This window comes from Pyxicephalus adspersus, chromosome 6, assembly GCF_032062135.1.
Source record: "Pyxicephalus adspersus chromosome 6, UCB_Pads_2.0, whole genome shotgun sequence".
Classification (NCBI taxonomy): Eukaryota; Metazoa; Chordata; class Amphibia; order Anura; family Pyxicephalidae; genus Pyxicephalus; species Pyxicephalus adspersus.
In genome coordinates, this window is record NC_092863.1 from 14,835,943 (window position 1) to 14,853,173 (window position 17,231).

Sequence of the window (17,231 nt, forward strand, 5' to 3'; positions counted from 1 at the left end):
TCATATGTAATATTGTAACACAAAATAGGTCAATTTACCAAAAAATAAAGTTTAAAGTTAGTCTTGAGTTCAATAAATAGAAACTTATACAGAAGCATTAACCAATTCTCTATAAAAGCTACATCAAAACAAGAATGAGAGAAACCTTCGTTTGCCGCATCTGCATTAGCTAATTGACGCACGTAAACAAAGACAGCACAATAGGTCAGATAAAGCTGACATGAACGGCTCATTCTTGGATAATGGAAAAATGAAGTGACCACAAAACTCAAAATAGCCCGTCTTATGTAAACGCTAAAAATAATAACCAAAAATATATATTTAGAAATTCCCACATTATCTCTCTGCCACTCATCGTACTATGATGTGCTATCAAAGTGCTAGATAAGGGAACTAAAGTACAAAATATGCACATTTTCCATGTCGTATAATTAAAATGATTGCAAATACAAAACAAATACCCATTAACCTGCCAGAAATCCAATGTGCTCCTAATGTTCTGTTTGAGCTGACAACAAATTTTACAGAGTTTTCAGCACTGACGCCAGCAAAGACAATACTTGACCACCAAAAGCCCAACCATGACCTATGTGTAGGGAACTGGTCCTGAGCTTTGTCCAATGCAATGCAAAGCAACAAGTTGCTGTTCTTCTCAGGAACTCCTAATCACCCTTTCTTCACTCCCCACCCCTCTCCTGCTATTTCTCCGGCTACAAGATATTCATTAAAAAGTGCTGGTAAAAGAATCTATCAGTAACCCAATTAGATTAAAGCAGATCTTAAAAAATAAAAGCTGCTATGTGATTGGGTGAAAGTTGCAATAAACATTCTTATACGTTTATAACCTCAGAAGCAATGGAAATTAATGATGTAAAAGGTCTTCTATGACAACTCCCTTTATCAGTCCTTACATGCCCCAGCATGTGAAGAGCAGACAGGAGCCACCGGCTATGAAGAAAGCTGTAGGGCACGGATAGGGAACACTGCCATTTATTGTAATCCTTGTGCATACATATGCATTTTATAAAGATTATTTAGGGTCATAATACCATATAAATGACATTAAAGAACACAGAATGAGAACCTATCTGCTACATGGGCTGGTCCACGAAAAAGTTTGAATTTAGATATAGGTAGAGCTTAGTAGGCTAAGTCAGCCCCGGTCTAGGATAAGTATAGGATATTCCTAGAGTGGGAGCTCCTCCACATTCTGTTTTGGGCGCCCAATTGTCCTGTTACATCACCTAGTATATACAAAAAATATTATCCAGTATTAGTGGAGCCCCTCATAATGGTCAAATAAGATGTGCACATCCTGGAAATCAGTGCAGAGATGTGTGGAAAAGGTAACCATTGACTTTTTTAACGTCTTAGGCTATGTACACACGTGCAATCGTTGTCGTTGGAAAAGATCTTTCACAATCCTTTTCAACGACTGCATGATGCATGAATGAGTGCTGTACATAACGGCACTGTTCTGCTCAATGTAGAGGGTAGGGGAGAATGATGGAGCGGCACCCCCCCCTGCTGCGCTCTTTCCCCTTCACTTCCACTGAGAGCTTATGTCATCCATCGTCCGTGGATCCACCAGGACAGTCGTTCGGATGATAAACGATGAGCGCTGTACACATGTAAGATTATCATCCGATATCGGCCCTGAGCCAATTATCCGATGACAACAATTGCACGTGTGTACCCAGCCTTAGGTGGAACAATGTGGCTATCCTCCTTTTGAAACTGCTATTTGCCTGGCTATCATGATCTCCAACCTGCTTCAATAGAGACTTTTCGACTTTTTGAGACTCGCTTCCAGAGAATTCAACACATCTTGACTTTTCTTTGACTCCTACTGACATTCCCCCAGAGCTACATCTCTCAAGAACCCTTGTCCTACACACAGAGTATTGGGAAAGCCTTGGGAGTAAAGGCAGAAGTTTGGTTTTGCTGGAAGACAAGAATGTTGAGGGGAGAAATGGTGAGGCTTGGTGGAGCTCTGTAGTCCAAAAGACAAGGCTGACAATGCTGGCAGGACTTTCAATGCAGAAGTCCGCTCAAAAACAGAAAGTTTGGGACATACTGGATTTCTGCACAATCACCAGGTGTTTTTAAAGGTTTAAAACATTCAGAGATGTACCGACAATCATGGTTTGGTGTAGTGAATCCATCCTCTGAACGGATAAGAAATCTGAACAATAAAGGCATGTTGAAACATATATTCTTTATCAAGGTGGCCTTCATCTCTGCAGAGGCAGCAAGCAAAATATTTGCTTATGATGCCCTGCCCACCATTGTTTCCCTTTGCTCTTCAGATTGCCCTCACCAACGGATTGCTTGCAGCTGCCAGGGCTTTGAAGAAAGATTAGACTATGACCATGGGCAATAGAGATAACAGGAAAGACAGATGGTACCTGTACTGTGAAAGTAAATTAAAAACACATAATAATTGTTTGAATCACAGCTTTGCTCTGAATGAGATCATCTAAAAGAGTGAATAACAAATGTGATGAAAGGGCAAGTCTTCCTAGAAGGTGAAATGTCTTTTTCTGTAGGGTTTAACCACCTGATAGGTTTCTTCATTTCTCAGAAGCTCTGTTAGTTCTCTGTATTATCTATATTGTAGAGATTAGAACAGAAGAGGCTGGGAAACACAAAGATAGGTGGGAAAATCTTACACAGGCGAGGACCACAAAACAAAGCCAGATAGGAAGGAGTCATTAGGATGTCCTAGGACCCTTTCCCACATTTCTGTTCCTATGAGTTGCATTCTGATGTCTTGTGTTAGGGCAGCTCAACCATTTTGACTTGGCAATGGAGAAGGTTGGAGACAAAAATGGACATGCTTCATGTTTTTCCAACACTGCACACAACATCGTAGGGAAGTGTGTTACCGTATGTTGTGATGGACCACAATACATGTAGGTCATTGCTTGATTGCCTTTGTGCAGTTCAGAAAGTCACTAGACGGAGAACCTTTAAATTTGTATAGGAAATACATCTATAGAAACACCAAACACAAGCCAATAAAGAAGTCATAACAAAAGCTACCACCAGATAAACAATTCTGCTTTAAAATGTTCTCAAAATAAAAAAATATTCTATATTTTCCCTTTAAGCAAAAAAAGGAGAGTGTTAGATGTAATTTAACACTGTGACACAACCACCTAGTAAATAGTGAATGATGGCTGAAAGTTTGGAATGTACTTGTCATTTTAATTTACACATGCGGAGGAGTGCAGGTTCTCACTTGTCCCTGGAATTCTTGCCTCAAATAAAACATCCAAACAGGCTTCTAACATTGGAAACATGAAACCACAAATGAAAATATTCTGGATTAACGGAATTGTCAAAAGAGCGCAAATCCTAAGAATGACCCAAAGTCACTTTTTCAGAAAAAAAGAATCTCAATAGATTCGACCAGCCTATTAGCTGACCAGCCTTGTTCAGTACTATAAAAAGAGAGGACATTGTCCATCACTGCTATACAAAGCTTTGGCAATATGATAAATGTCTAGTAAGCAACATATATGGATTGATGAAGAACCTCCCCTTCTATGATTGCAGAGCCATACAACTCTGTCATGGACTTGCTCCAGCCTATAACTATAAAGGAGAAGCTTAATAATAATCACATCAATGTTCATATTCAATACATTTCCAGGTCCTGTCACTTTCAACAGCACAATATCTCCAAAATCCGGCCCTACCTGTCCCCTGTGACCACCAAACCCCTTGTACATGGTCTTATCATCTATCGTCTGGACTACTGTAACCTCCTCCTCTCTGGTATTCCACTAACCCGACTCTCTCCTCTACAATCTATTATGAATGCTGCATCCATCCTTCTAACCGCTCCTCCTCTGCTGCATCTCTTTGTAGTTCTCTTCATGGGCTTCCATTTCACTTTAAAATCAAATTCAAGCTCCTGTGCTTTGCCTTCAAATCCCACCACAGTTCTTGTCCCACTTACCTTTCTGACCTTGTAAAAAAATACTCCCCAGCCGCTCTCTCCGCTCCTCCAATGACCTACTAATGACTTCTTCACTCATACCCTCATCACATGCACGGCTCCAAGACTTTTCTAGAGCTGCCCCAATTCTCTGGAATGGTCTTCCTCGTCCTATTCGGCTTACTCCTACTCTCTGCTCATTTAAAAGAGCCCCTAAAACCCACCTAAAAACTTGCTTACCCGTCTTCTTCTGTCTCTTAAAACCCTCACTACTTCCAACCACTACATATCCCACCTCCTATTGTGTGCTGCTTCTCCCACCTCCTAGATTGTAAGCTCTTCCGGGCAGGGTCCTCTCCTCCTCCTGTGTCACTGTCTGTATCCGTCATTTGAAACCCATATTTAATGTACAGCACTGTGTAATATGCTGGCGCTATTTAAATCTTGTTTATTAATAATAATAATAATAATTATAATAATAATATTATTTATTGTGCTTGCTTGTGTCAAAGTTTGCCCACCTGCTACCTGCACAATCATTGTAGCCTGTGAGGCAGCTGTCATAGTGAAGGGCCAAATTAAAGTAGAGACGGGAGGTAGCAGCATGTTTCTGTTGGAGCCTTGTCTATTAGAATGGCCCAGGATTTATCTGCAATGACGGTATGGGATGCCAGCACATTATACCTGCAGCATTGTACCTCATTTTTTAATGACTGAATTTTTATGGTCTTCATTCAGTACAGTGGACCAGATCATGAATATCTGCTGCACATTCAACCAATTGGTTGTATGGCGTTTCCAGAACACTAAATTCATGTAAAGCATGGTGGCATGGATGACAACAGCTTGCAAAGCCTTTTTAATGAGCAGCTAGGCTGTGAGCTCTGTATGCACCTCATGGGTTTTATATTTTTGTTTGTCCAGTCAACATCTTTTATTTGCAACTGGTCTTATAGGACCTGTACTATATGAAATCTGTATAATGTTTTTACATTAAAAATAAAGTTTTAATTAAAACGTCCAATAGTGCACTAATATTACTGCTTTGAATGATTGGGCTTTATATCGCAAATCTGTACAAATCCTATTCTTGTCTCTGTTCAAATCACATTGTCACTTAGTATAGTTTAGGAGTTAGTAGTCTAAAGTGACAAATATCTGATGCCCATCACTCATCATCTAATACTGACCAAACTGGATGGGTGACATTATTTACCATCAAATTATTGTTGTCTAAGACTTGGTGCACACAGGACAGTTTTTCACATCTGTTTAATTTCTGATCCCATAAAATTATTTGATCTGAAAAAATTCAACGGCCACCTTATCCTAAGAAACCCATTTTTTAATCCTTGGTTGGATCCATTGTGATCAATATATTGGTAAATATTGTTCGAAAGTATACAAGTCAAGTTGTGTGTACAAAAGATCAACTGATCAATTTCCTGGGAAAAGGTCAGAATATCATAACTTGAGACTTTGAGACTTAAAAGGAATAAAATACAGACAACAAAATTGACTGAACCAGATAGTTGAGCACAAAATTGCTTGTTTGTATTAGGCCTAAAAATTGTTGGGATCAGTTGGCAGTTAAGATCTCTCTGTTTCTTAAGTCCACAGCAGAGAAATTCTGAAAAAAAGCCTTTAAAAGACTTTTAATCCTTTTGTCCTCAGACAAAGCAGAGTTCTCAGGCCCTGTGATTCATACACGGCACAGACTCATGGCTTTACTTTCTTTCGCTGAAGGGGCAATGAATGAATTCTGCACCCCCAGGGTAGAGATTTGTAAAGAGATGAGGTATGTATTGCAGTGGAGAACTATGCATTCACTTGAGGAATCTAAAGAATGTGTGATGGGAAGTGGAGCTTGAACACACACACCTATACACATACTAAAGTCGTGCTATACACTCTGCTCCTACTGTCAGGTAAATACAAAGTTATATTTACCAACTGCCCATAACTCCAAGTCATCAATGGTTTGTGTGGAAGTAGTCCTACAAATTGTCTGCTTTCCCACACTGCAGAATCATTCTTGCAATCTCTGGCTCTCCTTCAACATCAACTGTCCCACATTCTTGTATGATGTTAGGAAATAAAAAAGCACTGGATCTGAACAATATTTACTTATAATTATTTTCCCACAGCCAGTTATAACTTTCAATAGTGGTTACATTTTCAAAAAACAAAAATCCCTTTTTAATATCTGTACCTCATTCTATGCTACAGAAGAGGATGTAGTACTGAAACAATGACTTCTGGTTGATGAAGTCATTGTGCTTCCCACTCTCGTTTGCTCTTTTCAGCTAAGCCTTGTTTTAGAAAGCTCCCAAAATCTTCTCCCCTTCGTGATATCATCACAAAGAAAAAACGAGAACTGCACATAGACATGTGTTATGACATGCGGTTTTCTCTCAATAGTATTTTCAACTAATATTGCAAACAGTTACTATCAAACTTTTCCTGATTAACTGCAAATATTCAATGTACTTGTTCAATAATCGCAGTACAATAATTTTGTATATCTATATCTTCAGGGATTCCCTGCTATGATTACTATATCCACCACTGGTGTGGTGGTCAGTGGGATAAATACCTCTTATATTCTGGCTATTGGGAAAATCGTCACCGGTACAGATAGCCAAAATAAAATATTAATGTCACCTAAACAGACCTGAGAAGCACGTATTTCCTATTGATTAATGAACTTCAAGCAACTTCTGGAAGAACCCCTGGTTGAGAAGCACTGATGTAATTGATTGGTAATTTCATATAGTGGATAGCTCTACTCTTTTCCATCTCAGAATGCCAATAGCAGCCATAACAGCGAAATTAGTCACTAACTACAATAAGTCGAAGAGAAGGAATAATACCCATAAGGTAGCTTTGCTCTTTCCCTTCCCTTTTTTCTGCACTAACTACAATGGAAAACAAGAGTGCCATTTGCTCATATTTCAGTGTCATGATAATTTTGTGTTATCCTGACATAAAACCAATGTAAAAAATAAAGCGAGACAAAGAAGAACTGTGTGGGTTGGAGATCAAACATACATGAGCCTACTAAGAATAGCTTATTGCATGTTATGTTAGCAACTGGGATACTATTGCTATACTAGGTATAGGAGTAAATGTTGGTTACCTTTACACTATTTTATAATGAAGTTCTTCTATAGGAGTATCCATACAGCTCAGACACACACATGCCAAAAGGGAATGCTCAATATTTGCCCCTGACACATGCAGAAGGCGTCCCGTGCATCACATAAAGTCGAATAGAGCAGTGCTCAGTGAACCATTGCTTCATGCTGTGTGGGAATAAAGTGAATGTGAATCACAGAATTAATCCCCTTTAAGAAAACATGTGGGAACTTTAAAGGGAACAATTCATAATTTTACTTATATTCAGTTTATTTCTTTTAAATGTGATTGTAAAAGCATATTTTTAATCTCCTTTAGCTTTATTTGCCTTGTTCAAAGCTACTCATACATAAACATGTTCAACTTTTTTGTTATAAATTCCAACTGATAATTTTTTGGTTGCACTCTCATAGTACAACAGAGAGGTATCAGATACTTGTATGATTAATGGAAGTTTTCAGGTCTCACTGGCCAAGATTCTTCTGATCCTACACTATCAGATAGTTTTGGTCATTCAAATTCAGAAAATAAAGAATCTGTTTATGGTTGACTCTATGAAAATGTCAAATGGATTGCTGGAATGAACCGGAAAGTCATTCTGTTTATGGCCAGCCTAATCCAAAGGCTTTAGATGGCAGGTCAAAGGTCCTATATTTGCTGTCTTGTTAGTATTCAGAAGATCACTGAGCATTTCATTCCCACAGTAATGGAAGCTTTAGTATTTCTATCCTAATAATTAAGAATTTTCTTACCATTTCCCCCCTTGATCCTACAGAGCTTCTCCAGGTGCAAGTTTCTATATATTTTCAGAGTACCCGCGGAGTAATAAACCCATAGGGGATCTATTATCCAAATTCTAACCAAACCTTGGAAAATTCATGTCAGCCACTCCAACTCTAAAGGAAAAATTTTAAAAGCTGGTGACCAACAAAGTGATCATTCAAATACAATGATCAGCCAAGTAAATGGAGCTCCTGATCACCATTGTAGAAAATGTATAATATGACACCAATATGATCAATGCACAAAATCACTTTTGAAAAAAAGTGATGATTTCTTGTCATTTTTCCACTTCCTTATAAATGTGTCTCATAATGTGATTTACTGACAATAAGGATTGCTGGAGCAAGAGGGGGTTTACCAACCTTTTACCACCTGGTAATTGGCATTGGTTAAAAAACATGGTACCCATGCTCCAACACAGTGCAGGAGAGCAATATCACCTCCATTCAGCTGAGCGTGCAACATAACTAAAATATCTCCATTCATTGATATGTAAAGATTTTTGCTCATCTATATTATTTTCTGTATGCCAAGCAAACTGACTCACTGCACAGGCAGTCTATATCCCGCTAATAATATAGACAGTCTGATATATCAATAATCAGAAGACAAATGGAATGTCAAGATATGCACTAATGAGGATAACTTCCAAGAAAACGGCAGCACTGCCCAGACACAGAGCTGTATTTAGACATCATGCTGCCCTCTGCACAAATGAATAATGATTCCTATAATTATCTTTACCTATAAAGCACCAACATATTACACAGTGCTGTACAAAAAAACGGAAGATGCTCCTATAGCAATTGCTGCTCCTGTTCCATGGGAATGTAAAATACATTCAATATGGTTACTTATATTTTTAAGATAAGCAACCAAGAAAAGAAATAGTTTTATAAACTATCAAGAATTTGTCTGACTACTCCCTGCAAATTTATTGCAATCCAAATCACGTGATTGTAATAAATTGCTCTGATGTCTGGATTACTGAGAAACAATATAAATGTGGATTACTGCTACTGTGATGAAGTGTTCATTTATAACTTGTTTGTTAAATGATATGATGTTTTGACATGACTTTGTTTTTGTTCTGTAGCTGATTACAAACATTGTATTCTTTGTTAGTAAACTGTCTGTGTGTTTGCACTGTGCTTTTAGCATCTTCTAATATATACAACCAAGGTATGAAATTAAATGTATTTGCTATTTATCAAAGCTAGAGTGCTAAGGGATCAATGGCAAATTGTTAATGGGATGTGATCCACCTGTTTTGCTTATAGATTTGAGACAATGGGCCTAGGAATGCTCACCAAGGCTGGAGAGAATACACTTTCAGAAATGAAGCTGGGTGATCCAAAAAACATGGAATGGATTTTTTTAAAAAAAAATTTGCTATTTGCTAGCAAATGTTTGGAATCCTGGACCAGATCCATTTCAGGTTTTCTGGATCACTCAGCTTCACCCATGAAAGTGTATTCTCTCCAGCCTTGGAGAGCTTTCATAAATCAGGGCCAATTTGTGAATATCCGTATAATCATGTGGATAGTCTTGCTGCAGTACTCATAGTTAATGATCAATAACATACAGCTGAGCTAGCCACAACAACCAGTTCTGCCAGGGCAGGAGACCTGATCTTTCTCAGCTGAAGATTTGTAACACTTACAGGTCTTGTCCCTCCCTCACCCTGTGATTGGGCAAGGAAAATCAGCAGTCTGATGAGCTCATCTCTCTGTTTTCTCATGCTCTCAGCATGCTGTTTCACAACTGCTTGGTACCTTTTGCTGCTTTTTTCTCTATCAGATCTGCTGATCAGCAAACCAAAGCAAGTAATTTACATACAATGCTTGCATGACATTTTTTTTTTGCAACCTTTGCCTAAAGGTAAGAAACTTATTAGATTTCCTATTGATTTGACAGCAATAGAAGCTTTCCATAAAGTTAAAATCTAGGCAAATACAGAACCTAAATACACAGTTGTATGAGGGCTGTTTGACCTTCCAAAGGACTTGTATAACTGTGCAGACAGTAGTAAGATTTGCAGTCTTCCAAGGCAGCACAGCCAACTCTGTAATCTATTTTTTTTACTGCAATTGAAGTGTATGCCAGGGCAAAATGAAAAAAAAAAACATGCAGTACAGCTCTGCAATACTTGCACATTCTGCTGTGTTTTACCCAACTTAGGGACCCTGCAAGTACAGAACAATTACCCCTTGATCCAGCCCTGATGGGGTGACAACATATGACAACACATCATTGTGGACTGAGAGGGGTCAGCTCTACCCAGTGTCATTTTCTAAACTGCTCAACCACATAGATCTCCAAAATATGAAGGTGGAGAAGGCCAAGCAACCCCCTCCGTAGGATATGACAGCGGTCATCTGTACAGGAGGATAGTAGGGACTGATATCATGTAAAATTCATGTGCTTACACTTGCTGCAATTGAAAATACTTTTAAAGTTTATAGCTGGGCAGGAACATATAACCCTGCTGGGTAGGTTTGCAACTATATGAGATTGTCATGGTATGATAGTCATCTTATAAATATTTGAAGATGTCCCAATAAACAGTATTGTTTAATTATTATTCTGTTCCTCTTAATGTAATGGAACCAGAAGAACATCTCATTCATTCTAGCCCATAATGTGCATATATGCCCATTCTTTTCAAGCAGGCCTGAGAGGGTGGCTACACTAGGGCCCCAGGAAGACCTGGGAACCTGGGAATGTAGCCACCCATAGGAGGAAATAACAATGACATACACTGCAAGATTGTGCTGCAATGACAAATAGGATAGCAACCATAGAAGGACACAAAATATACTGCTGCAAGTTCAACAATTGGGGTTTAATAACACTTTGAATTGATAAGATAATTAATGTACAGTCCTGCATATTACGTTGATATAAATATGAAAGAAATTCAAAAGGGAGCTATAAAAAATACACAAAACTTCTTGGTTTAGAACACATTTCCCTGGTGTGTGTTAAGACTAAAGAACATTAAGTATGAGCACTGTGATTTCTCATACCTGGATGGGGGACGGCTGTGTCAATGTGTACTGTCATGCTACACTATTTGCACACCCCGCCCTGCAGGGATGTAAAACTTTCTTATCTGCAGGTGTGATGAACAAAGAAGGAAGGAAAGTTTGGCCTTTCAGTCACTCAGCAGATTGCTGCACCAGGGCCCCTCCCCAGCCAGGTCTGTGCAGAGCATTGCTATTTAACCCTCTCCCTACCGGAATAACTCATTCCCTCCTTTTCTCCAACATTACTTCCCTTCCTTTAAAACAAAGACTTCACAAATTTCACTGACATAAACCTGTACAGAAAATCATATCCATTAACAGCTTCTTGACCATGCACAATTAATCTTTATTGTCTGCAACTCTTGAAGGACAAAGGCCTGCAGGGTGACCATGTTTACAGCAACACAACCCTATTTATCTGTCTTCTCCTTAACCTTTTACTAGTGATTTATATAACCCACAAAATCCACAACTGGTCTCCTTTGCAGAGATTTTTATTAAAGCATGTTACTTTTCTGAGCCTAGTTTTTCCCAACATGAAGCTAAGAACAAAAGTAGTAGGAGAACTTAGAAAGTAAGTCTGGAACAGACCTCCAGAAGAGGTATTAACAATAAGTGAATGCTTGGCACAAACATAAAGTTAAAAAAGCAACACAGTATCACAAAAAGATTTGATAGACTATTTCAGCCATCCTTCTTTGTTTCTATGAAGCTGAATACACCCTATAGCCTTGACCATAGTTCATAGACATTCCACTGATTTTATATGAACCTTTGAAACAAAGTTATATATTCCAATCTCTAACCACATATAAAAGCAGAAGTGATAAAACACTTCCTATGTTGTGTAGGTCATGCTCTGAATTAGTGGAGAAACATAAATAATGTTAGTCTATGTCTACCACTCGTAAAGGTTCCAAATTGTGAAATCTTATTTCATGGCCCGGTCTAATCTTCTTCCTCATATATACAACATATAATTTATAAAACCCTTCAATGTTCCCAACAGATGGAAAAATCTCAGTTATGCTCCTCTCTATACCCTTACTTGAAAACTAACTTGAAAAAGTATACCAACATGTGTTCTTTATATTATTGATGCAAAAGTACATAATATGACCAGTTTCTGGACACCCAACCATCGCGCCTACATGAGATTGTTGGGTGTCCCAAGCCAAAACTATGGCTATTTGATAGGAATCCAATCTTTTATGGCTAAAAGGGCCTCCACTCTTTTGGGAGTGCTTTCTACCAGTTTATCTTAGCTGTAGGAATTTGAGCATGTTAATTACTGATGTTGGACGAGAAGCCCAGGCATGCAATAGGCATTCCAATTCATTCCAAAGCTACTCCATAGTGTTAAGGTCAGAAGTCTATGCAGGGCACTCAAGTTCCTCAACACAAAGCTCCTCAAACCATGTGTTTGTGGATCTGACTTTGTGTACAAACATGCTCATTCTAAAACAGGAATGGCCTTCCTAAAAATGGTCTAAAAATGTCAGAAACAGAACCCCTTACTGGAAACACCTGAACTTAATAATTGGAAGGGATGTCATTATGGTCTAAGAGTGTGAATGCAATGATTAGGTGTCCACATTCTTTTGCTTTTTAGTGTATAAAGTCAATGATGCCATACGGTGGGCAGCATGGTGGCTCAGGGGTTAGCAATCTGGCCTTTGCATGAAGTTTGCAGGTTCTCCCCGTGTCTGCATGGGTTTCCTCCGGGTACTCCGGTTTATCCCAAAAACATGTATTTAGGTTAATTTGCTTGCCCCTAAAATTGACCCTAGACTGCATTATTGACATATGACTATGGTAGGGACATTAGATTGTGAGCTCCTTTGAAGGACAGTTAGTGACACAGCTATGGATTTTGTACAGCGCTGCCTAATATGATAGCGCTATATAAATATTGTAAAATAATAATAAATATGGTAGGAATTCTTATAATTCCTCAGGTGTACAGGTAGATCTACATTTCTCCGGAGACCCCCCCTGCACTACCCGCATAGAAACTCATGTTGATGCCCTTCATTCATTATAACTTTGGTTGGAATAGGGAAGTTTTAATATATTTATTAATTTATGTATATGTATGAGTATTATTATTATATGTATAAGTAGTATAATATTATAAACTGTATATATCTGTGTCACCATTAGAGGAATAACCTGACCTTGAGACATGCCTGGAAGTAATTACACATATCCCCACAATAAAGAGAAATTCCATTTTTTGGCAGTTATCACCAGAACAGAATCCGCCATTAGAATGTATCTTTTTCTTATGTATAATATTGGATTTATTCTCTTTCTCTAATTTGGCAAATGATGGGCAGGCACGAGCATATATCAGGTGAAGTGGTGCAGTGTCAGTGGTGAATCATTTCTTGTTTAGGATTAGTAGAAAATGAGTAATCAGTCCACTCCCTTCTCCCCCATCAACGTTTCAAATGGCAAAAGCTAAAAATGAATTTTACACAAGGCCTTCCATCAATAAGGCTAGCTATGGCAGCATTATAATTGTGGTTTTGTATGTGCTCTGTTGACAGCTCCACTTTATCATGCATTTGCTAATCTAACTGTTAAGGCATGTCTTCCCATGCCCCCGGGTATACAGGTACATGTGCCAATGCCTTACCAGCTGATTCACCTTGCCTATGCTGAAAATTGTGCCGCATGCAATCTGTGTTCTGACCACAATTGCCCCAGGCCTACAGATAAAGTGCAAACATTTATATCTCCATAAATATCACTTCTGACAATATTGCCAACACATCAGATGTTTTGGAACTTTACACAATCATTTTAATAACATTTTAACCACATGGAAAATAACAGCATGATAAATTTTGTAAAATGTTGCCAATTCTAAAGATTTTTTTTAAAAAACCCATCTACCTGCCACATCCCTAACCTTGTCTGATGTATATTGGTCTATGGAGGGAAGTTGCATGGGAGGCCTGTGTAGAGGTGGGGTATTTATTTTATATTATGAATTTTTCTATTTTCTTTTATCTTATATCTTATTTTATATTAATAACAAAAACTATGGCAAAAATAAAAAGTATTTAACTGATATTTATAAAGACCCTCACCCATCTCTGCTAGGGTTTTCCTTTACAGGTTCCCCTGCCCATGCACCATAGCTTTATAGGTACTTTGCCCACATCACAATGCTGTACAGGTACCTTGCCCAGGTGCCATTCTTTTTTGAGATCATTCCCATTACTTATAGCTGTACAGGTACCCTGGCAATGTGCCATAGGTATACAGTAATCCTGCCCATGTGCTGTACTTTTATTGGCAATGCCACATAGCTGTATAGGTACCCTGCTAATATCCCATAGCTGTACAAGCCCTATGTCCTGGTCTTACAGTTCTTTAGGTACCCTGCCCATGTCCTATAGCTCTACAGGTACCCCGCCCATGTGTCTCAAAACTGTTCAGGTACCCTGCAGGCTGCAAAGGTAGTAAGCACTTGTGGCAAAGCTCCACAGGTATCCGGCCCATATCCAAAGCCCTGCCTATGAATGATAGCTCTATAGTCACCATGCACATGCACCATTGTTTTTATGGTACTCTGAGTACGTGCCATAGCTGTATAGATTTGTCCCATGTCCTATTGTTGTCCAGGTACTCAAATGTACCCATGTGCAATAACTTCATAGGTATTGTGCCCATGTCCCATAGCTTCCTAGGTATTGTGCCCATGTCCCATAGCTTCCTAGGTATTGTGCCCATGTCTCATAACTTAATTGGTGCTCTGCCCATGTCCTATAACTTCATATGTATTGTGCCCATGACCTATAAATTCATAAGTACTCTGCCCATGTCCCATAGCTTCATAGGTACTCTGCCCATGTCCCATAACTTAATATGTACTGTGCCCATGTCCCATAGCTTCCTAGGTATTGTGCCCATGTCCCATTACTTCATAGGTATTGTGCCCATGTTCCATAGCTTCCTAGGTACTGTGCCCATGCCAGATAAGTGTACAGCTATTGTGCCCATGTCCTGCAGCTCTACAGTCCATGTGCCATGACAGGTACCCTGCTCATGCCTACACAGGTGTCCTACCCATCCATACAGGTACTCCTGCCACCCCTTCATACAGAACCAATGCCCCCTGCCCCGCCCCCATAATACCCCCCTTGGGGTGTTCGGGGTACTTACAGGTATCTCTGCTGCCCTTCGCTCTGCTGGTGCATGGTGACAGAGAAGCCGAACATGCCCCCCGGTGCCCCCGCCTGCTTGATGACTGGCACCTGGGTGTCCACATTGAACCCGGAGCAGCCCAGGCAGAGTGCCAGAAGGAGAATCCCCGGAATCATTCCTTGTCCTTCTCTTCTGTCCTTGGTGCTGATCGGCTGTACACACACACACCGACCTCCTGTCTGTGCGATCTCCTGCTGATCCCAATCTCACTTGTCCTAATGATTGTATGCCGGCTGTGCCATGGATGCCAGGCTGCAGGTGCTGCTCCTAGGACGGTATGGGACCTGTATGATCGCTCTCTCCTCCCTCTGTCCCTATTGTCAGTCCCTCCTACTCAGCATTCCCTGCCTGTCCCACCCACAGCACTGGCTGCCCCTCTCCTTCCTTCCCTCTGCCCTCCACACAAGTTCACCTCCTGTGCCAGCCTCTGCCAGCCTTTTCCCTTTTCTTCCGGTGAACTTTCTCCCTTACACCCGGTACAGATCCCTACAGATCCCCTTAAAGGGGCCGCCTGCCCCTGCACCTGCCTGTGCTGGGAGCCAAGGGAAGGGAGGGGAAGGTGGGGAGGAAGGGAGGGGGAAAGAGTCCAACTTTCTCACACTGCTTGCTGAAAAGTAGCACTGCACAAATACCTCTCACACCAATCCTCCAATATAAACCTCCACACAACCTCTACAATAAACCCTGGCTGGCTAAATGCACAGCATGCAGAATGTTATTGGATCAGGCTGATGTTCTGGTGCTGTGTTAAAGGCCAAGTGCCCACTGATTTACCAACATGCAGGGTAGAAGGGTTGGCAAACCTTGGGCACATTTTTTTTTTCAGATCTATCCCATCTACACACATTCCAACAATGGCTGCCTGGCACTTTTCGGGGTGGGTTTCATGATGGTGGCAACAGTTTTTTTTTATTCTTGCTTATTGTATATCAAAACAGCCACTTGTATTCTCCATTGCACATGTGATGGGATGACAACACAGGAGGACAGGGAAAAGCATTGTCACCCAATAAATACCAGGGGGCAGCTAGACATGGAGCTAAAGAGGAAGAACGCCAAGTGCTATTTTAATGCCAAGGTGCAGATTAAAAAATGTTAAAAATAACTTTTGAAATTACAATACTATGCTGAAGTTTATTCATGTCTCTGGTTCCTCTTTTCCCCCCTCATGGACATCCAAATGAATTTTTTTAACCTTTTCTTTTATTCCATATCTTATTTTGGAAACTCTAATGTAATCACTAGGTTTGTGTGCTCCATAATACAGGAAGATCAAGGCTGGCGGGGGGAACAAACAGAGTGACCCCCATAACCCTGCCGGAGTTCTCCTTCCTAGAGCCTCCGCCTTGTTGCGTGCACTGGACTGGTTCTTAGGATCTAGAAGTTATTATTATTATTATCAGTCCCTACTTCTCAATTATTTTCTGTAGTGACATCTAAAAGGAACCATGGCACTCAATAGGGGACGCACTGTGGCACATGTATCTATGCAAGAGATAAATGTTCTCTGTTACTGCTTCTTCTTTTACTGGGAAGCCTGTATAAAACCGTCCTCTGGTGCCATTCCCTGGCTTGCTCCATCAAATGGCTGTAGAAAAGAGAACCAAACCACTTTGTGAAAGAATCCACAACTATTTTTTTCACAGCAACAAATACAGCCAACCCGTTTCAGGGGAATATGTCTAGCTATAGAGACAGAACAGTGCACCAGGAAACCAACACTCCTTACCTTTCCGGCTCCACTTTCCCAATCTGTGTTGTTGCCCTGGTTGTAGTTATGGACATCTGGCATTAAAGGGGTTTGCTAGTACCCCGGACCATTACAATGTATTTTAGCTCCGAAGCTGAATGGAGCAAATTAGATAGAACCCCCTCTGCCCTGCAAGACAATGGCATAGATTTTAGGTGCTCCCTCTTTTCCTGTAGTGTCCAAAGCAGCCAACTTTACCACCTTTTTAACTTTTACCTTTGACTACCCCTTGACCTGGCTCTGCTAGTACCCACTGTGAGCTGGGCTTAGTATTAGCAATGGATCTGTGTATTCCAGGGGAAGATGGAGATTAAGGAAAGAACCAAGGGCTGGCCTTGATACAGCATAGATGATGTTTTCATTATTT

General features: G+C 40.0%; 1 protein-coding gene across 2 annotated transcripts in view; it reads right to left on the reverse strand.

Annotated features, from left to right (window-relative positions):
• Positions 1–15,503, reverse strand: part of ITGA3 (integrin subunit alpha 3) — a 51,993-nt gene extending 36,490 nt beyond the window's left edge. Inside the window, exon 1 of one of the 2 annotated variants that reach the window (XM_072414728.1) lies at positions 15,073–15,503. In XM_072414728.1, coding sequence (XP_072270829.1) covers positions 15,073–15,230 — 158 coding nt within the window. In that variant the 5' untranslated portion in view covers positions 15,231–15,503. The remainder of the gene's footprint in view (positions 1–15,072) is intronic. The other variant, XM_072414729.1, reaches the window with a different exon arrangement.
• Positions 15,504–17,231: the final 1,728 nt, after the last annotated feature.